Source organism: Charadrius vociferus, unplaced genomic scaffold, assembly GCF_000708025.1.
Source record: "Charadrius vociferus isolate BGI_N301 unplaced genomic scaffold, ASM70802v2 scaffold436, whole genome shotgun sequence".
Classification (NCBI taxonomy): domain Eukaryota; kingdom Metazoa; phylum Chordata; class Aves; order Charadriiformes; family Charadriidae; genus Charadrius; species Charadrius vociferus.
In genome coordinates, this window is record NW_009649187.1 from 6,607,288 (window position 1) to 6,628,952 (window position 21,665).

At 46.2% G+C, this 21,665-nt stretch overlaps 2 protein-coding genes across 3 annotated transcripts in view; one reads left to right on the plus strand and one right to left on the minus strand.

Moving 5' to 3' along the window:
* Positions 1-1,038, plus strand: part of ZSWIM8 (zinc finger, SWIM-type containing 8) — a 62,333-nt gene extending 61,295 nt beyond the window's left edge. The window contains exon 26 of the mRNA XM_009888775.1: positions 15-1,038. Coding sequence (XP_009887077.1) covers positions 15-218 — 204 coding nt within the window. The 3' untranslated portion in view covers positions 219-1,038. The remainder of the gene's footprint in view (positions 1-14) is intronic.
* A 7,653-nt stretch (positions 1,039-8,691) lies between these two features.
* NDST2 (N-deacetylase/N-sulfotransferase (heparan glucosaminyl) 2) overlaps positions 8,692-21,665 on the minus strand; it is a 24,821-nt gene continuing 11,847 nt past the window's right edge. The window contains exons 6-13 of one of the 2 annotated variants that reach the window (XM_009888776.1): positions 17,095-17,277; positions 16,198-16,294; positions 14,770-14,893; positions 13,031-13,205; positions 12,610-12,780; positions 11,168-11,277; positions 9,604-9,706; positions 8,692-9,461 (exon numbers count right to left, since the gene is read on the minus strand). In XM_009888776.1, coding sequence (XP_009887078.1) covers positions 9,336-9,461; positions 9,604-9,706; positions 11,168-11,277; positions 12,610-12,780; positions 13,031-13,205; positions 14,770-14,893; positions 16,198-16,294; positions 17,095-17,277 — 1,089 coding nt within the window. In that variant the 3' untranslated portion in view covers positions 8,692-9,335. The remainder of the gene's footprint in view (positions 9,462-9,603; positions 9,707-11,167; positions 11,278-12,609; positions 12,781-13,030; positions 13,206-14,769; positions 14,894-16,197; positions 16,295-17,094; positions 17,278-21,665) is intronic. The other variant, XM_009888777.1, reaches the window with a different exon arrangement.

The following is a 21,665-nucleotide window of genomic DNA, read 5'->3' on the forward strand; positions in this document are numbered from 1 at the left end:
CTGTTCCCATCCAGTACATCCATCATCGGCTGATCCATCTCACTCCAGCTGACTATGATGACTTTGTGAATGCCATCCGCAGCGCCAGAAGCGCCTTCTGCCTGACTCCCATGGGCATGATGCAGTTTAATGATGTTCTCCAGAACCTAAAGCGCAGCAAGCAGACAAAGGAGCTGTGGCAAAGGGTCTCTCTGGAAATGACCACCTTCTCGCCGTGACAGCAGGGGAAGCTCCATGGACACACAACCCTTTGCCCCACATAGTTGTAGTTCCATTTACACCATCCTTCCTTCTGGTGTCTTTTTTATTTTAGTTTTAACTTGTTGGAAACCACTGATCTGATGTATTTATAACATGACATTCCTCTCCAGCACTGTTGCGTGTTGGCGCTCTGCTTTGCTCGCTCTTCCTCCTCCTTCCCAGTGGGCTGTGGGCTTCAGAAGCATTGGGAAATGAGAAGGAAGTTGAGCTGGCTGCCCTGTGGTGTAGTCACTGCTTTTTTCCCTGAGCCCCTGGAGGCTGTCCTGCGAGCAATTTGCAGTCTGATTACGCACGTGTTAGAGGGGTGGGGATTCTGTCTTAAATATTTATTTTGGCATTTATAAATATGTAAACATTATTTTTTTTGTTTTGTATGGGCTTCTCTTACTCCACACACCATCTCCTGTTGGGAGAGGTTGGGACTGCTGTGCACAGCCAGTGCTCCCTCCATGCCTTTCAGCACCTCCTGCTGAGAGAAGCTGAGACTGGAGTAGCAGGGCCAGGGCCACCTCCGCAGCTTTCTGCAGCAGCTGCTGAGGACAGAAGCTGGAGCTTGGGCAGTCAAAGTCCATGACTATGCTGAGCTGCCTGGAGACTGCCAGAAGTGCTTGGGCTCTTCCTCAGGAGTGTCCCTCACCGGGCAGTGCTGGCTCATAGGCTGTTTTGATCCTGGTCGTTCCAAGTTGTACAATCGTGTTTCTTTTGGCTGGGGTAATACTCTCCTGTAATCAGTTTCTTATCCCTTGTCTCTTCTCGTTTCCTGATTAAACACTCGTTTTCTTAGACTGACTCTCTCTTCTCTCTGCTATGATGTTGACAGTCTGATGGAGCTGGCCAGCTGTGTGTCAGTGGGAGCTCCTGTGAGCCCTGGTGGATAGCTGTCCTGCCTTCGGGAGGTCCAAGCAGTCCAGCACAAGGCAGGTGGCCAGAGCTTTTTACGAAGCTGTGAGACAAAGGTTTCTTGCCCGGTACTGCTCTGAGAATGACATGCCTCTGCAGAGGCTGAGGTATGTGCGGTCTGTGTCGTTGATGGCTGTCAGGGGAGATGGTGGTAAGCCTGGGATGTTCTGCCTACACTTCTGCAGCCACCAGGTTCCTTTTCTGGTCTTGACATCAGTGATACTGTGTGGTAATGTGGAGCTTTGTATTTCTAAGGTATCGTGCAAAACAGTGGCTGCTCACCCTTGATGTAGTTGTGAAAGAAGGCTAGTGGTCTGCTCCCATGCGTTTACAGAGGTGTTTGGTGGACTATGCAAGATACTCCACAGGGACAGCATTGCAGAAAATTAGTTTCAGGAAGCTTTTATTTTTATGGCAAGGAAATTTAAAAGGCTATCGCCATTTGTAAGTGTACAAGCACATAAATTTCAATGCTTTTAAAACTGGAAGTCAGATGATTATGGATGTTAGGAATCCGGTTTCTCAGTAGTGTATTTTGCTTCTTACTTGGGTTTAGCCAATGACAATGGGCAGCTTTTAGTTTCTGCAAGCTAGAAATGTGTGCCTGTGTTATTTTCAATGATACTCTGAAAAAACCAAACTTGTAGGCATAGGGCAAAACAGATAAAAAGGCTTCTTTGGTTTGACTTTGTGTACTGCACAGGCCGGAGAGTGTGATTGTGCACAGGCCGGAGAGTGTGACTGAGGTTCCCCTACTTCCGATTGCGCAGCTGTAACTATTTAAAGATCTCTTTACAGGGCCTCGCATTCCTCCATAAGGTGGCTAGTTACATGCTAATTATAAATTCTGATGCTTTTAAGAATGTGTTAAGTTTTGTTGTTTTTAAACTAAACTTGATGTTGATTATGAGCTGCCTGTTACTTGGCAAAACTCCTGGGCTTGACTGGAGAGCACAGCCTGATCTCTGAGAAGTTTGGGTGTCTGATTCTTGCCTGTTCAGAACTGGGAAAGGAGTTTGGAGAAAATCAGAGTTTTCTTATAAAGTAAAATCTTTTCCTTTCTACGGCTTATAGGGAAAATTAGGGGAAGAGAAGGGAGTGTCTTTTAGAAGGGAAGAAGCAGAAGGGAAATGGGCAAAAGAGCTGAATGTTAAAGATCAGGAGCAGAAGTGGCTGTTACTGCATTGAGGATTTGGACTGAAATGTCAGAGCCTTATCTGTGATATCTATTAGAAGACTACACTTTGACCCTGAGCAGACAAGTTTTCAGACTATTGTAACTAAAAAAAAGGGAGCACATGAGCACTGTCACCAGTATCTTTGGTTTGAGGAAATACAGTGGAGCTGCTTACTGTGAGGTTAGAACGGACTTTATCTGGAAGTGTACTTGCTTTCATTCTGTGTAGTCCCCATAAAGACCATAAGAGGAAAGAAATCGCGAAGCCCATAATCTTTCACTGTGCTCAAAACTTTGTCTCTTTGGTTATTTTACCCACTCTAGTCCTCATACAGATTGCACTGCTTCCGTGTGACAGACCCTCTCAGAGTTGTCTTCCAGCAGCTGCAGAGCCCAAAGAGAGGAAGAGCCAGGGAACCTCGCCTCAGGCTGACACTGACTCAGTAAGCAGCTCAGTGGTATGAGGCGCACATCAGTAGTTTCAGAAGTTTCCAGTCTTTTCTTGGGGAAAAAAATTCCTCAGAGTGAGCACACAAATGGGAGCTGTGTGGAAGGTGCTGCATAGTCATCTGTCCAGGTCTGCTGGAACACATTTTCAGACCTGGATCTCCGCACCTGTTAATCTGTTGTTGTTCCCGAGCCATATGCCATGGAAATATGAGCAAGGACAGGAAGGCTTAGTGAGAAAGGAGATGGTGTTTTTCCTTGCCATGTGGCTGGGAGGTTCTTGAGGTATTGTTGGAACCTTTGTAAGAGTATTGGATGAAGCTCTGGTGGCCCCAGAAGCGTTAATCTACTGCTAAGGCAGAAAAATTATTACCCAGTGCAGTCTTGTCAGTTTGGTCACTATTCCAGGAGCGGGGAAAATACTTAGACTTTGAAATTCTGAAAAGACATTTCAGCAGATGACCTGTAAAAGAGCAGAGGTCACAGCCACCTTGAATTTCCTTTGACTTTCAGTTAACTCATGTGTTTTGTCACTTACTCTCTAGACCAGCAACACATCATGAGGTGGCTGCAGTGAAGGCCACCTGCCATAGCAGATGATGCTTTAGAGCTCTTCCAGTGTAGAAATGGTTTTACGTAGCTGAGCAGCCGTTTTCTGTGTTGGCCACCACCTCTTCCCAGGCTGGGGGTAACAAATGCTACTAATAGCTACAGATTTGTGTCTGGATAGTGCCTGGCCCCCACTTGCGTGCAGACAGATGAAATTCTGTGATGTGAGACCTTGCAGGGGGTTGTTCTTACATTTGGTGATGTCTAACTCACTGTCCATCCCTTAAAGATAAGATGAATGAGGTCTTCACAATGACTTGCTTCCACTTGTCAGATTTGTCTCCCCCTGTGACCATAGGAAATACATTTTTCCTTTTAGCTGTCAGTGTCTCTGGAAGTAACAGCTCACTTCATCAGGGGGTCAGGAGATCAAATTTGCACAGGTGCAGATGAACCCAGCCGAGAAGCGGCTGATGTCTTTGCTGCAAGATACCTGCAGGCTGGTTTTCACTGTCCTGCTAGTCTTGATAATTGAACTGCTTATTAGTCCTAATGAGGGCAGTGTGCTAAGGGCAGCCTTACACTCTGAATTAACCCACTGGCTGCATCTGAAGTTTGGTGGGTGCTTTAGCTGAACAATCTGGTGGGGGCACATGGATGTGTGTTTTAATGCTCTGGCCAAGGATCAGTACATGCAGATAATAACAGATGGTACTTGTGTGTTAGGATACTTAGAAGCAACTTCTTAAAGATGGACATTCCCTCTGTGTCTTTTTATATATATATATATATTTATATATGCACACACACACACAGAGTGGGAGACCATGCATCCAAAAATGGGAGGGAGAGGGCATGAGATGATAAAGGGGAAGTACTGGGAAAATGTGGAATTAGGGGTTAGGTGAGTAAGCGAAAGGGCCTCCCCTGAATGCCTGAGGACATTAGTGGGTGGCCATGTACTGTCTGTGCCTTTTGTCTGTATGCACTCTTACCTCGTGTCTGGGACAGCAGTATTTCTAGAACTTAACTTGCTGATCCCTGCATAGTTTCTGAAACTGTAAGGGTAAAATCTTGGGTTTAGTGTATTTGGTAGAAGACGTGCCAAGATTCCACCTGGTCTTTTGGCTATTTCGCTCATTGGTCGGAACGGTGTAATTTTTTTTCTTATGGAATGGATAAAATAAAGGTTTTAGTCCTTGCAAGCTGCATTCCTTGGAACACATCTCATGCTGCAGGTAGGTACCCTTTTTCTGTGTAGCTCAAGTATGCCAGCCTCTGAGAGGGCCAGCTCCCCTCCTCCTGCTCCGGACGCATTCACCTACGACCATCTTTTTCCTGCCTCTGAGTTTTCCTTTGGAAGCATTTTCCAGGAATATGAGTTTGCAGAACAGTATTTGCCTTTGGACTTCAGTGTCTTTACAGCCCACAGACAAGCTGAGCTGGAGTTGTCACCTGATGGAGCACCCTGCCTAGCAACAGGTACAGCTGGCATTAGCTGGAAAGTACGTTTCTGTCTCGTTTTGCTCGTCATTAATATTTGAGATATGCATTTTTCCTTCTCTTGAGAACCCATTCAGAAATATCCTCTTGGGGAGTTGTTGAACCTAAACTGTCTTTTAATTCTTTGTGTGGGTGTGGTTTTTATCTATCCTAGCACTGCTGTATTTTGAAGCAGAACACAGGCTTTTACTTCCCGTTTATCCAGAGCTAGCGTGGTGATTGCTACACAGTGCTGCAAAACTGAGTCAACAGAAATGGAGTAAGCAAAGGCCAATCCATGAAGTTTATCACCACCTCTTGGTATAAGTCAGTCAGCTGTAACATGACATAAATTTGAAATCGGTTTCTATAAGAGTTGGGAAAGCTTTATTTTTCTTACCAAGACATTAAGAGAAAGGCAGGGTATTAAAATGAATTATCCAGGATGCACGTGGGGGGAGTCTTCTCCTGATGGCTTTTTTTTAAAAAACTACACTGAAAAAGCAAAAGGGCAGGTTGGGCCATGAGGCCTTCTCTGTGTTTGTTGATGATCATGACTGTCGCACACCTTTGCTTTTAAGCCCTACTGACAGGGTGAATGGCTCTCAACTACAGTTCCTTTAGAGTATTTTATGTTTTCTCTTTCTGTGCCTGAATTTAAATGCCAGATGACATGATTATGGTAAAGAGGGTCTTTTCCTTGAATAGTACCTTTTTTTTTTTTTTAAACTACCTCCCCTCTCACTACCTCCCCCTCCCCCCCGCCCTCAGCATAATTGAAATGTGGCTTTTGAACACGTTCAGTCCAGTCTGTCATTACTTTTCTTGCCATGTACTATTGATAAAGAAAAATGACCAGCATGGAATCAAAGGATTTTCTTACCAAGTGAGTGCGAGGGCTGAAAAAAGATAAGTTTGATCAAGTTACTTGTTGGATTTAGATAGCCAGACTCTTGTGTGTCGTCCTGACTTGAGGAGCTGCAGGCTCCTGCCAGGAATACGCGCCTCTGCAGTGCTGTCATCAATTGAAAATTGCAGTTTTCAGTGATTGGATATTTATGTAGCATTGATACATGCTGCCACCTACAGAGAAATTCTCCCCATTCAATTAAAAGTTCTTTACCCTATAGTTGAGACTCGTACCAGTATTTCTTGTACCTAGTAGAAAGCGGTAGCAGCCTGCTTTTAAGTATCTTCCCAATTGAATTCCAGAGGTTGGTTGTGAGTAGAAGTTCCAGCTCCACATGCTGAGCTCTCTCTTCTGAGGTTGGGGTGTGTGTATATATACTCTGATGGCTTTTTTTTTTTTTTTTTAAGAAAGAGTGAGTTTCCTGTTGTTTTGTTTTGCCAGTTCTCACCTTTGGTGCACCCTTCCAGTTCTGAAGAGTGACATGACCTGGCTACTGTTGCTGTTACAATCAAGTGCCTTTCCGATGCCTTGGTCAAATTACTCCTTTTTAAATGGGTCAGTTTCCTATGCATCAGACCAAAACAATTGTCTTAATACATTAAAAAAAAAAATAATTCAGGTAATGTTTTGTGCTTACTGTTTTCCTTGTCTTAGAGGTGAACTGCTTACCATGATGTTCTATTACTAAACAGTGAGGTAGGAAGATGAGGTTTATTTCCACTATTGCGATGTGGTGTGAGGGTGTGCCTAACGGGTCAGTACCTCATAACCGGTGTAGCTCACAGGAAAAGATGTTTTTGGCTTTTTGGTATCATGGAGCTTCTGATATATAAGAACTTCTGCAGCAATGTGCTGTCAGAGGGAGGTACCAGATTTGAAAATGACTCTTCATCAATCAGCTATATCAGATAAGGTCATCCCACATTTGGATCTGACCACAGCAGGTGATTTGTTTGCCATTAGCATAAGCAATAAGAATTAGCATAATGTAGAAAAGAAGCAATCGCAGGAGGGAAAGAATAAATAATGAGAACACACTGCTGCCCTTTGCTGCCTTCAGTGAAGGACTATTGCCAGTTAACTGACCCTGACATTTAGTGAGCCCCTCCCAACGTTTATTCCTGGTACCTTGATTACTTTTTAATGTTTAAATCCATCTCCTCAAAGATGTACCGTAGTCCAAGGTAAAGCATACAGTAATTGTGTAAGTGACAACTTGTAAAGGCTTAAACAGGAGAAACTGTGTTTAATGGAGTACCAGTAGCATTGGTCCTGGGATCCTCCTCCTCCCCCTGTGGCAGCATGTAAAAAGAGCTGCTCTGTTACTGCTGTGTATATTTGTGAAGTGCTCAGTGAAGTGAGAGTTGCAGGGCTGTTTTATAATGCTGCCACAACCTTGACTATTTAAATGAGATTCTGCTTCCAGTTCAACGTAAGGTTGCTTATTACTGTAGGTCTGCTCAAGGGCTGCTGGGCCAGGCCCTGTGATGGAGCACACCTGGACAGGAGGTGCACAGCTGGGAACTACTACAGGAGCCAGGGATGGCCCAAAAGTCATCACTAGTGCAAACCAGTACGAATGAGTCTAACTACAGGTTGTGTGCTATGCCAGCTTCTGCAAGCCTAGAGCTGCACTTGCAGAGAAAGCAGTCTTAGGACGCTGTTTCTGTGTTGTTACAAATATAACTTTAACACCTTTGCCCTCCCAAATATCAGCTGGGTTCAGTATCAGTAGGTTTTTCGTTTTTTCTTACGCTTCTATCAGTTTAGCATCTGTGACATCACTCCAAATCATCACAAAGAAGAAAAATAAGTAGTACATTTATTGAGTCCACTTACTACTACTTCTACCCTTTATTCAGACACTTGTGCTCAGCTTCGAGAGCCAAGAATTTATCATTCAATGTGAATGATGCTGTACATGAATCCAGTGCAGGAAGTCGGGCTCTTCTCTCTAACAGGAGTGAGAGAGGGGTTTCTAGTCATTTTGTCTTTTTTTTTTTTTTTGGCTGCACAAAATAACCCTTTCCAAGGGCACATGAAATAAAATACTATATTGCATACTATATACATTTACATACAACGGTAAATGCACCATTCATTCAGAAATACACAATACCTAAGGCTCAATGGAAAAGCTTGGTTGAAGCAACTTCTCTCTGGATGGGAGAAAAGGAGCTCATGACAGTTGTGGAAGTTTCCATAATCTGTGTTCATATGGATCCTGCCCCGCTGTTCTCTGGAACTGCAGCAATCTCCAAAGACCATCTGTGCCCGGGAGGGAGGGACGATGGCCCACACAACTCCAGACGCCCATGGCTCAGTGACAGAAAACATGTACAACCATGACGGAGGATTTCTTCTGAGAATAATTATCTAGCAACTGCAGAAGGAGGCAAAGCACCTTAGAGTGCTTGCTTGCCTATGTGCAGACGTAGTAAACTAAACAGCCCCTTTTGGACACAGGAAACCACTTCTAAGTCCAAACCTTCCCTTTATAGCTGAAAGATACTTATTTTTAACTGTTTTTTTGCTTTTCTGCTTGGATTGTTGAACTGCAAGGGGATTAAAACAGGTGCTAGCTATCAGCATATGTGGTAGGGGCCCTAGAGCTGTTGAAAAAAGAAAAATGTTGCTTTTTTGTTGTTTTTTTTTTTTTTCAAATGATCAGAGATGAGGAACTGAATTGTCTGCTTTCAGCTGTATCAGCCTTATATTACAATACCTGAGCTTTGCCTCCCCCAGCTGCTGTGCCTAACACATGCCTCCAAGGTGCTCTAAGGGGACATACTGCTCCTTGGTTATCTTTTGAAATGTCTAAAGTCCCTGCAGAGAAATACTTGCCATATTGCCATATATGACAACATTTTCCCCAAGATAACAAATCGGTTCCTGTGTGTCAATATCTGCAGCTTTGCCTTTAGCTCCCACTGACCATCGACCAAAGTCACCGGACACTCTATGACACCAACGATGCTGCAGGTAAGGGGAGGCAATCTTACATCTATTACATCTGTCTCCAAGAAGGTGCAGTCCCCAACAAGCACACACAGTGGCACTGTAAGTAATGATCATGGCCACTGTACTCTGCTTGGGGAGGAACAAGGCGTTCTTGTACCTTGCTGTTGCCAAATAGACTACTGGGTAAAAGCTGGGGTTCACTGGACTAGATTCCCCTTTTATTAAGCTGCTGCTCTTTTCTCAGCAGTGGGCTCGATAGCTCACCGCTTGTCTTTACTTCTGGACGCAGAGGAGTAACACATTAACCCTCCAGCTAGGGCCTGTTTCATATACCGAGAAGAGTAATTTAAACATGAAGTGTTAACCGTGCTGTCTCCCCTGCTCAAAGTAGGGCAGGCATTCCAAATCCTTCCTGTAAGTAAAAGTCAAAGTGTAACACACCATTAATACTCCAGAATGTGACTCGCACTCCATGCCCCAGGGCAGCGTCAGAGGCAGCAGCCCTTCCTAATGGTGGGGAAGGGCTTCACATGCACGTTCTCTGCTCCTGCTCATTTGTCCAGTTGTTTTGGCTTGACAAGAAATGGCATCATAGCACGCGTTGGAGCACCACACATCCCAATGGCACTGGGGGCAAGGGAGTCCCTCTCAGCTCCAGCTGGAGTTCTGCAGTTCCTCTCGGAGCCAGGTTGGAAGGGGCTGCCCAAGTCTGTTCATCAGCTTGGATAATTCAATGTTGTGCTCCCGGTAGAAGTCTCTTAGGAACAGCCGGGACTGTGTGAAAATACAGACCACATTAGCATGAAAGAAAATGTTACTCTCAGCATGTGTTCCATAGGTCATCTAGGACAGAGGTGGTAGGAAAATCCAGGTTTCCATATCTCTTGCTGCCAAAAGATTTGAGACAGTTACTCACCAAGGAATCCATGTCAGGGTATTTTCTTCCTTTACTCTTTCCTAGGCATTTAGTCTTTCCTCCATCTAGCAGCTGGCACCAAAATCCTTTTGCTTCATCAAATCTGAAAAGAACACTTGTCTTTAAAAGATATGGCCATGTGCCCAATTAGTAGCAGCAGAAATCAAGTAACTCCATAGGTATTTCCCATTTCAATGCTTTACAAATTGGGGTTGGGTTTTACTTATGTATTTATTTGTGGAATTGGTTCTGGGTGGTTGTTTTTTTTAGCATTTGACTACAAGAAATCCATTACAGCCATGACTGTTTCAGCTTTATGTGAATTTCAGAGGTAACATGGTGTTACAATATTTGTCTGTTGAGCTTGGGGCAGGGGGGGGAATAATAATCAATGTTTCAGTGCATGTAAATTCTTTTAAATCTCGTTATATTTGAGACGTATTGGAGAATCCCCTGACCGTTTAAAGAGTCACTGTTTCTCTTCTTGCTAAAACACAGGTATAAGGCAAAGCTGGGAACCGTGTCTGGGCCTAGTCTGTCCTGTCCCCTCACTTGGCCAAAGGTGAGCTTAAGGTTTGAGCAAGTACCTCTCCCAAACTCTGAGCCAAGCGGCACCATACCATTTCTTTCCTGACCCTGGCTGAAGGGTATCAGCCACTACCACTACTGGCAATAGCCTGTTTACCATCACCACATATGCTCCAGCTAGTAAGGCTTTCAAGTCATCTGACATTTCTCTAAATCTGCCCTCCCCTGGGGAGCCATGTGCCACCCCATTGGAAAACAACTGCAGGAGAACTGAATTGGGTCTCCTCTCTTTACTGTTCAAGGAAAGGGCAATTGCTGTATGCCTGCACACGCACACCACCCACTACCCTCAGCTAGCATAGGCTGCAGAGAACAATATTTGGGATCTCCAGTGGGCTTGTAGAGTTTCCACTGAAGACTGATGTGGCCACCATTCACCTTCAGCTATTCAGATTAACTGCACTTGCGCTGCGGGCAAGATCACAGTAATGGCCAAGTAACTTCCTTCAACTTAGTAGGAGTGAGGTAGTGCCTCCACCAACACTTCTTCTGATAGCTCTGGGCACCTGTCAAGTCCATGTTTTCTGTAATAATAGGCTCTCTACCTCAAAACCGTGCGATGCGTCTCTAATTCCCCATCTGGTTGAAGATACGAGCAGCTTGTCACACATTTTTTATCATACCTTCTCTACTTTCTGTCAGACATAACACAAAGCATAAGGCGCGTTAATAATTCCAGCACCTTTTCCAAAACCACAAAGACCAAATGGAAAACATCGTAATTACTGCTGTAAGCAACTTCATACTTCTCCATGACAGTGCCAAAACCACCCCTTCCCCTGTCATTTCTGGAACGACTAAGCTATGATTCTAGTCTCTGTGTAGCATCTCATGCTATCTGAATCTAATTTTAAGGCTAGGCATACCGCCGAAACCTTGGCAGGTTTTGTAGTCAGAGATAAGAAGTTATTCTTCCACTCAAGTGCTTATTAGTGTCACACTCTAATTAGTGTCCTCCCAAAACCGATTTCCCTACCTGAGGGCCTGGGTGTAGTTGAAGAGCGGCGTAACTCCCAAGAACTTCTGGATGTTGTCCATTACAGAGGCGGGGTTGTGTCTCAGCTCCTGACCATCCACAATGAGAAGCTGCAAAGACAGCAGCCACCTCAGGCTGGGAATGCCACCTGTGAGCGTCCTGGCTCTCGCGCTGCCCCTGGCCTTTGTGTGCGCGAGTAAAGGCTGCCAAAACCTGTTTTTCCTAAAGCAACATGGTGGGCAGACATGGCCCGTTTGTCACGACTGACAGAGAAGTTATGATACAGGCCACAAGTACTATAAACCAGCAGATTATGACAGGCTTTGCTTAATAAACTTGCCTTTGGCCAAACCCCCTGCAACTGCGCATTAAGGCCCAGCAGTAGCACGATTTACAGACTGTCTCTGGAAACCTCATGTGTTCTTTTTAGATGTCAGCAGCCACTGTGCTAAGTATTCTTCTGTAACCTACGATTAGTCTCCTGTTACACGTATGATAGACAATAATGAACAACACTTGTGCTAATAAATTACCTATTCCAAAGAACAGAACAGAAAAAGTCACATCAACTCAAGCCTGGGGAAGGTAGGAGGCCCCAACCCATAATAAGTACAAGGATGGTGTGTCTGGCTCTATCATTCCTCACAGCAGTAACCTCCGGGAAGAGTAAGGCAATGAGATACAAGCCCAGGAATGTTCTCCCATGTCTCTTTTAGTCTTGGCAGATCTATCATGTACAGTTTAGACTGCTGCCTTGGCAGAGAATGAGAGACTAAATGGGCATTGTAAGACTCTGCTGGATTATAGACTGTCTGAGGATAACCCCAGCAGTAGAAAGGAACTTGAAAAAACATATCCTGGGTCACACTGTATTAGACAGTTTATAAATTTCTTGGGAATTTAGAGACAGTAATGGTCTATATTGTTGACTTTTTGCAAAAATTCATACACCTGACATCTCTGCAGTGAAATTTCCCTTCAGCAGACAGCTAAATGCCTCACAACACAGGAACTAACAAGTGGCAGAGTCCAAGAGCCTCTCTTCAAAGCAATGAAACCACAGCAAGCAGCTGAACACTTACTGGGCCTGAAGAGGGTCCCTGGGCTACAGGCTGCCAAGATGAAAGGAAAGGAGCGCTAACACTGCTGTTCCTGCTGAACCTCTCAATATTGCAGAGGCCTCTGGGAGATCACAGTATCCTCCTGCGCTCGTTTACTTTTACAAATACAATAAAGCGCAAAATTGGAGTATTAAAGCCTGATCTCTAATCAAGTCATAACAGGAGGAAGCAAGTGGTGGCTCTTGTTCCAAAAGACAAGACAGACGGTGAAATGAAAACAATGGGGGAGGGAGCACGTGCACGTGTTACAGTTTGTTCTCTTCTCCGCTACACTAAACCTACAATGGGATTCACGAGAGCCTCTACTGCCAAAGCTCCTACCTGCCCAGAGGGGTAGTACGTTAGCCAGCGCTCCAGGTGAGTTGAATACCAGCCGGGGAGCAGACATCGGCTTTGCAGGTTGCGCAGTTCCTGAGGGGCCTGGGATTTCGCAGAGATCACTTGGTAGAAGGTGTAATTGAGCGCCACGGGGTCGTTGTGAGCACGCTGGTGCTGTAAAACATAGGCTGAATTTAGGAGCAGGAACACAAAATTCTGCCTTACACATCTCTGGAGACCCCACTGACTCAGCAAAACCGCCCACCAATGCTTTTGGATGTAACTGTCCCCACTCTGAGGCAGCCTGCGTCACCTCCCCGGTCCCCTGTGCAAATGGATCCCTGGTGTTCTGCCCCTGGCTTTCCACCTCACCCCCTGGAACAGCTCTCTGGCCCTCACCCACAGAACAGTGCAGAGAAGTTACCTGGTACCAGGAATAGGCTCGGTCAGCAGGGTTGATCAGAACAGTAATGATTTTGGCTCGAGGCAGCAGGGCTGCACCGCGTTTTGGTACCACCTCTGTGTCAAAGTAATTAGCACTCTTCTCAAACATGAAGTCTGTGCTGGCATTGGAGGGTATGGGAAAGAATTCCATGTACCTGCCGAACAGATGGGATGCTGGTGAGCAGCATGGACCCACAAAGAAATGGCACACGACAAAATAATGCCCTTGCGCTTCTTCAACAGACACCGTTCGCACCTACCTCAGCTGCCTGCCCTGCCACTGACCGCTGCTTTAAACCCGGCTAAATCATTTGTCTCTTTGTACCTCAGGCCATAGCTGAGAGGCAGGGTCAAGAGCTCTGCTCTGCCTCACACGAGCTCGTCAAATTAGGAACATGGAAACTGTAAGACATTCAAGTAATTGCAGGGTAGAGGGTAATGGGGGGCAGGGCACTGTAAAGCACCGGAAGACTGGTCTCTGCTGAAATCTAAGCTGGACAACAAACTCAGATTCCATGCTGAACATGAAGATTCTCCTCTTGCTTGTGATGCTACACTCAAACTGGATGACTTTTCCAGGGGATGCAAGTAAAAGCCTGTGCTTTCCAGGCCTATCTGTCAGCTAGTGCAACTGCTCTGTAGTGCTTGACTCATGGGCTTCACTCAAGTATCAACCATTTTCCAGTATCTGGAATAGATAGGACAAGGGAGAATGGCTTTAAATTGGAAGAGGGTAGATTTAGATTAGATATTAGGGAGAAATTTTTCACCCCGAGGCACTGGAACAGGTTGCCCAGGGAAGTTGTGGCTGCCCCATCCCTGGAGGTGTTCAAGGCCAGGCTGGATGGGGCTTGGAGCAACCTGGTCTAGTGGGAGGTGTCCCTGCCCATGGCAGAGGGGTTGGAACTGGATGATCTTCAAGGTCCCTTCCAATCCAAACCATTCTATGGTTCTATGATCTTTTCAATGGTCCTCTAAACGATCAGAAGTCAGACAAGATCTCCCATAGCTCACGGGCAAAGAAATCCTGCAGCAGAATACCTTACTGCCACACAGCCATCCCTCAGAACCATGCATGAGGGACTGCAGTGCCACGGTCGACCCAAAGTTCATGGTTCGAGCAAGGAACACCTTTAAAATTTCTCTGCCTGGAAAAGTTGTGCCATAATAGTTCCATAGTGACAGCAGAATTTCCCGGCCAGGTGGAAACACTTTATCATAATGCGTACTTTTACAGGTAAAGATCAGAGTATGCGTGTGGACGCTGGAGCCAGTGCAAGGAATGCAGCAATGGCTCTAAGTCTAAAAGGGCCCAGAACAACAGTAGGGAGGCTCTCCCTCTGTACTGTGTGTCTTAACTTGGAAACCATGAAGAACTTTTTAATGAGCACACTGTTGTCCGTTTTGCATGTTAAAGGAAAAGCAATCTCGTAACAGTAGTGCATTCAACAAAGACTCTACATTTTTAAAGTTAAATCACACCTACAAGTCTCCTGGTGAGCAGTCACTAAGGTCAGAAACCACCTGTCCTGCTCCAGGGACTAAGCAGTTGGGTTAGCAGGAAAACAGAGAACATGCACTGAGCAATAGCAATGAAAACAGTTGTTCAGAACTAGAGAAGCTACTAAGGTGGCTGAGGTGGACAGACAGAGAGAGACACTCAGGAGAAGACAACGTGGGCGCACCTTATCACAGAGCAACACGTGCTGGGATTCTTACCAATCGATTCCTTTATGATAGTTGGGTCCATTAAAAAACTGGATCTCCTCGAAGGTGGATGGACTTGGGAAGTTACTGGTGACAGCTGGATGCATGGTCAAGAAGAAGTGCACAGCTGTTGTACCTGCAACAGGAACCAGTTAATGGGACCTGGGTCACACATAATGCTTGGCTGAATGGAAGGCTTTACCTACGCTGCAAAAACCAGTCCCCAGATGGGCACGCTCCTATCATGCATGGCTAACCCACTCCTTAACTCATGCGGGTTCCAACAGCAGTGACAACAAGCAGTTCAATCCCATGTTTCAGCTCATGCAGCTAACAAGTCACCTCCTAAGCATGACAGCCGTCACCCATGTCGGATATCCCCATGCCTTTTCTTCCCTGGTGGCACAGCCACCCCGTCACGTGGCAGAACCCATACCTGCCAAATGGGAGATCACCTGGGCACTGCAGGGCACTATCTTGTGTTTGGGAAGGAGATATGCTAGAGACAACATTAGTGTCCTTGGATGAGAATTCAGCTAGAGATGCCTTGGCCTGTCTCTGCTGTAGATGTTTTCCCTTTACTCAGCCAAACCTGATAATCCTGCTCAGCACACAGCTGTAGGCCTCCAGCAGGCCCATAAATCAGCCGAGAGAAGGGGTTTCTTACTGTGCCACTGCAAGCAGCTTGGGCCGTGATACAGGAGGACTCACACTGCGCGCACACCAACAGAGCTTCACAGTGACGCAGGCAGAAGACAGCAGCTTGGCTGGGACAAGCCTCCTCCCAAGGCCAGCATCACCGTTTGTTGCGCACGGTTGGCGGCTGCTGTTTCACTGCGCTACAGAGAAAGCCAAGGTTTGAAGACCTGGCTTTGGCTGAAGAGATTTTGCTCTCTTCAGCCTAGAAGGGACTCCTCAGTACAGTATATAAAGCCACGTCACTGCCAACCACAATGCCACAGCAGTTAAGAGGTGGTGACAGAGGTCAGACAAAAGAGGATCGCTACCTCCCACTGACAGTGACATGGAGCATGCAGTGGGTACACAGATCTGTCGCAATAAAAGCACTAGGGGGCATTCCTTGTAACCTTTGCTAAGCGTGTGTGTTAGTCCTGCTGACAGCTTATGTTTGTGACACACTAAGAAAGGTCACAGTTGCTCTGAGCTTATGTGGAAAAGCCAAAACTCTACTCTGCAGGTAGGGCTTTTCCCTGCAAATCAGGACTGAGCCAAGCAAAGTGCCAGGGCGCGAAGTACTGACAGGCTTGCCGGATTTAGGTTAGAACAAATCTGAGATTCTCTGAAATGTCCTCTGCAGCCATTTGGCAGCCTGCACAAAGGGCAGCCATACACATCTACAACACAGACCCTTCCAGCTCTCTTCTCTGGAGGAATGAGAGGGAGGCTGCAATCTATCTTTAGATAAAGTATTCACATTACCAGTTTTCTGAGGTCCCACGATGAGGAACTTGGGGAGTCGATCGCATGTTTTCTCTTTGGACCAGATATCCTTGTGCCTCTTATCATCACAGGGATTCTGCAGCACAAGTGATGGGATTAAGCATTACCACAGGAGCTAATGGAAAGGGGAGGAAAAGCTGGAAGGCCCGTCCTCTCGGGAAAATGCTATTAGCATATGAAGAAGACTTCACAGCCACACTGCTGCTCTGCCAGGCATCAAGAAGAGTTAAGTAAAAACACAGGGGAACGTTTTCAAAAGCTCTAAAGTGACACGGGGGCCAAAGTCCCTCTGAGAGTGTTAACCACAGGCCTTGCCCTATGTAGCTGCGCTGGGCTGGGCCACCATGATAGCACAGCTCAGCATCTGTGAACTTCTGGCAGACAGACAACTCTATCACCTTCAGTTAATTTCGTCTGCTCATTACCATGCAGAGAGCTGCTGCACTGGGATAAAATGGAATAAGCATGTTTTTATTTAATGAACATGAATTCTGCAGTGTGAAATTACTTTAGATTAATCACATTAACATGCCTGCAAGCTCCTCCAGCACCAAACAGGGTTCTTCCTTGCACACTTAACATTTCACAGCAGCTTGCTCTAATATAAGCCCTTTAACAACCCAAATGCCCACAAGTCTGCCCACCAGTCACTTAGGACAGCCATCCCTTTCCCTAAGCTCACACCGTAACTGCGTCCTACTGCTCCCCATCCCTTCCACCTTGCAATTTGCCACCTGCAGCCTCAAGCCACCAAGGTTAAACCTAAAATCTTTATGCATTACCCCTCTGGGCTCTGGATCAGCAGTCTCACCCCACTTCAAATGTGGGACATACCTCTTGGAAAACCACTAGGAGCGGTTAAAGCTGCCTTCTCACCTGCCACAATGGGTTCTTCTCCTGGGGAAAGATTTCAAAGTACTTTTTTGCAAGTTGGACAGGGGGCAGTGTTTGCAGGCGAAGGTTGGTCCAGCACTGCACAAACTTGACCAGGCTCTCAAAAGTGTACAGTCCCAGACGGTCATTCCCATAGTTGGACAGGTGGGTCATGAAGATGCTGATCTGAAAATAGAGAAGACATGGGATACTGGTAAAAGAGGTAACAGTACTGTTTCTTCCTAGCTCGATTCTACTGTCAGCAAGAGGCTGTTCACATCTCAGACTGCCCTGGCTGTCTGGGTTGATGAATATGTATCTGCCAGTATACAACACTGCCTTGATGAAAAATGAAAGAAATGTAGCACTTGCAAGACAGGAGGAACTCAGGAGAGGAGGGACACGGACCTCTCTGTAACCCCTGAGGAATGGTGTGGGGGTGCCCGTCAGGGAGAGGGGCAGCACGGTGCAGGCTAGGGCAAGGGACAGTTTTCACAGGAAAACCCCACAGCCCATCAGCTTTCATTCACTTTGGAGCTGACGTCTCAAGTGTAAAGGAACAACTGGCAGTTCACACTTTAAAATACAAACAAGCATACCTGCGGATCTGAACACAGACTGCAAAGAGACACTGCACTAGGACGTAGTCCTAGGAATAGACACCAGCTGATAAGGTTTTAGCTTGCAAGAGCCTCCAACATAGGCAGCCCCTGAAAAATGTCCTGCCAAGCCTATGGATGTAAACCCTTGGGCAAAGTGGCACTGAGCACGTGGCACTGAGCACCCACGGGAGACCCCCAGCACTGCAGGGTTCAGAAGCCTGTGTGCTGTGTCTGCCTTGCCAAGTCATCTCTTCTCTCAAGCAGATACATTTCCCTACTGCCTGTTTTTCAGTATTTTAACTTTTGGAAAAGAGTGCAAAAGACTGCTGCCAGCTTGACTCTGGTGTGTGGCTTTGACAGGTCCCATGGAATTGGGCATCCCAGTGCCTGTAACACAACAGCACTTTGCCAGACACAAACCACACCACGGCTAGAAGTTAGCAAAACAAAAGCAGAACACTAAGGCCAATGGAAGAATGACTATGTGGATGATTTAGCACTTCCAACAGAGTGTCTGCTAGTGCAGGGAGGGGAAGAGATGTCAGTCATAGTAGGGGCACCCATTGCTGCACAGTTCAGAGCTTAATCCTGGTGATGCCAGGTAAGGTCAGCAGGCAACAACAGGCTTCCCTGGCAGGGGGCAGGAATGGCTTTCCCACTCACAGTAGGGGAAGAGCAAAAGGGGAAAGCAGGAGACAGATGGTCTTGGGATGAAGACATTTGCTGGCACTCAGGAGGTCTGAATTCAGTTCTCTGCCCAGTGTCACCACGGACTGGTCTCAGTGCAACAAGAGGTACTGACAGATAGTAGCTCTTTGTGTCTAAGTCGTCCCCAAGACACTGTGAAATGAATTTAATCCTGTCCATAAGGTGCTCAGACCCACGGGTCTTCGCGTAGGCAACAGAAAACAATGGCTGGACTCTGGGACAAACAGAAAGTAAGCAGAGTTAAAGATTTATCATGTTTGTTTGCCTCTGAGTTTTTCACTTCTGGTTTCCTACTGAGCTGATGGAGGCTCTGCCAGACAGGCTCTGGCACCTACACTTCAAAGAGCAGCGTGCGCTTGGTGCTGTCTTGTAAAAAGGATGTGCTAAATACAACACAGAGCAAAAGACAGAAAGATCTTCTGTGTAACTGCAGGGCCATGCCATGGAGCACACAAGGCAGCCAAAGGATGTGTCTCATGTCGTATTTTGCGCATTTCTGGGAGACAGCAGGAAGGTGGTGTGACCGCAAAGGTGGCTCATCCCTTTGACTTGCTTAGTGAAACATTTAGAGGAAAAATTTGCTGCATGAAATTCCTGGCTCGCTGGCATAAACCAAGTACCCTATGTAGCCGGGAGGACACCGGTCACCACCTGGGGCCCCTTCAAGACTGCCAGAATAAAAAAAGCCTGCATGTGACCCAGCTTAGCAACTGTGTCTCAAGACTGACTACATTTGGTAAAACGGCTCACGCAGGTAATGCTGTCACTTGGATACAGGCCCAAGTAACTGGATTTAGAAGATGAGACAAGCCCAACCGAATAGCCATTTCCCTGTACTTCTGAGTGTGCCGTTATGTCCTGTAACACACATGCACTGTTTAACAAGGCCTGGCAGCTTGCTCTGCCTCGTCACAGATACTGCTGCCAAAACAGCTCTGAGCACTACTTCTGACATAAGCTATGCTCAAATCCCATCTCTCCCTCCCTCCCTCCCATCCACACCCAGTGACCCCAGGAACTGGCTTGGTAATAACTTGTCCCTCCTCTCCCGCTCCTTTCCACTGTCAGCATGCCATGGTTTCCCTTCCTTCACACTGAGGAAAGATGAGAGGAAAGGTCACAGAGAGCCTAAAATACAAAAAACAGGCGGGTATGAGCATCCTTGCGCCATATAATAAGCAGCTGTGGGCACAGCAGTAACCTGCCTGTGTAGTGTGAGCAAAAGTATTTGTGAAAAGTGATCAATAAAGATGCCCTTTGCTTCTGGGAAACAGCAACTGGGCACACAGCAGCCTGTCTGCTGAACATCAACAGCTATTATCCTTCTTGACATCAGACCTTGTTCACTAGTCAGAAGATCAAACATCTTCTGTTTGCACTGTGGAGTTAATCATACACATACAGGCTTGGAGGCATGTGTATAGCCACTCAAAGGGAGCTGGAAGCACCAAAAAGGACTGAAAGAGCCTGGTCCAAGTCTGCTACGGATCACTGCTGGGGCTGCGGGGCTGGCCAGCTTTCTATCAGGTCCGTGAGATGGCTCTATCAGTGAGGGGAGGAATGCAAGGGTCTGAGTCACTGTGCAAACACAAGCAATGAAGAGGAGCTTAGAGCACGGTACTCCACTGCTGACAGAGAGAGAAATGCTTCACTACCAAAAGGAAGCAAAAGCGTAAACACGGGAGGCATTTGAAGGTGCCCAAAAGAGTTTTAAAAGTCCCCATGAAGAATCAACAGTAAATCTGGCATAGAATATCATCCTGTACCAGAGCACAATCTTCCCAAACTTTTTCAATCAGATTACTGACAGCTGCTTCGACCATCACATGCTTATCAGCAAATTTTAACGGGTAGCTCTAGAAACTATGTTTCTACAAATTCCTTGGCACAGCTTCCTAGACCAGCAATGATGTCTGGATTACAGTCCGGCAACTAGTTTTCCAAGCTCTTAAGTTTCACAGTGGCTACTTCTGCAAGCATTCTTTAAGATCTGACAATTATGAAGTGGGACAAGGTGGAATTCACCCAACATATGGGAAGAGAAGCCCAGAAAAGCAATGGTCACAGAGAAAAAAAACAGTTTCTTTCTTTCCATGTGACCGATTACTCCATAGGCAATGCAAAGAATAGCCTTCTCCTTGCTACAGTCTTCTATTAAGCAGGCATGTTTGGTTGTTGTGTGTAAAGGTAACAGCTCTGTCTCAGGGACAGAAGGCTGGCTTCCAGACCTGGAAGTATGAACCCCTACTGCTTTCTAGCTAGGGCTGTTAGAGACCCATACACCAAGCTAGAGCTGGTCATAGGCTGACCTTCAGAAACACAGGGCTTGTTTGTAAACTACAGCCTGTCTGTATGATGCACCCAGAGCACATTGTGAGGGTCTTTTCACCATCGCAGTTCTACTTCTAGGAGTAGAGAGGCACTAAACACTAGGAAAAGCAAGAGACAAGAAAAAATTAAGCTAATTGAACAAAAAAGCTTGATTTTCTGATTCACTGAGCCTCTGCAGCCCAGACCAAAAGTGGCTAAAGCTGCATATTCAACCCTACAATCAAGATGTAAAAGAAGGAGGGAATGAAAGAAAACATCACGGTGAGGAGAGCCACTGATGTTACATGACATATCCCACAAACAAGTACTCAGTGACTGGGACCGGTACTCCCGGGTTCCCACCTAGGAAGCTAGTGAGAAACAACCTACTTTCAGATCTGCTCACATGGCCTCGTGCCCATACTCAGGCACCGGTGAAAAAGATGTATACAAGAGAAATAAGAGGGAAGAAAAATGAGAAAAGAAGAGATTAAATATCATTAAAACTCAGGAGTCTCTGCAGAAGCAGACATTCTAAAATAACTATCTAAACCTCGCAGGGCAATGCCCATTCAGAGAAAGGGAGGACAACAGGTGCCAAATCAGTTTTAGTAAGAAACAAATTCAGGTGGGGGATTCAGAAAGTTACTGTCGAATCAAAATTAGCAGAACGCCTTCCTGCTGCAGCCAACAAGCAGGAATGTGAGGCAGTGTGATCTGAGGTTGGAGAGGCCTACAAAGATTCATCTCTTGATTCTACCCGTTCAGGATTTTCTAAAAACGACCCCCTTTTTTTAAAGTGTGTGTCTCTTGCCACCTTGTACATCTTCCCAGCTTCAAGAGAAAGTGAGAAACTCATGTGATTTGCCATTTATGGCTAAGAACTGGGAAGGGACTGCAGAGTGTTGAAGTACTGCAATTAGCTTGGTGGCCTGAGCGAGCTGTCAAGTATTA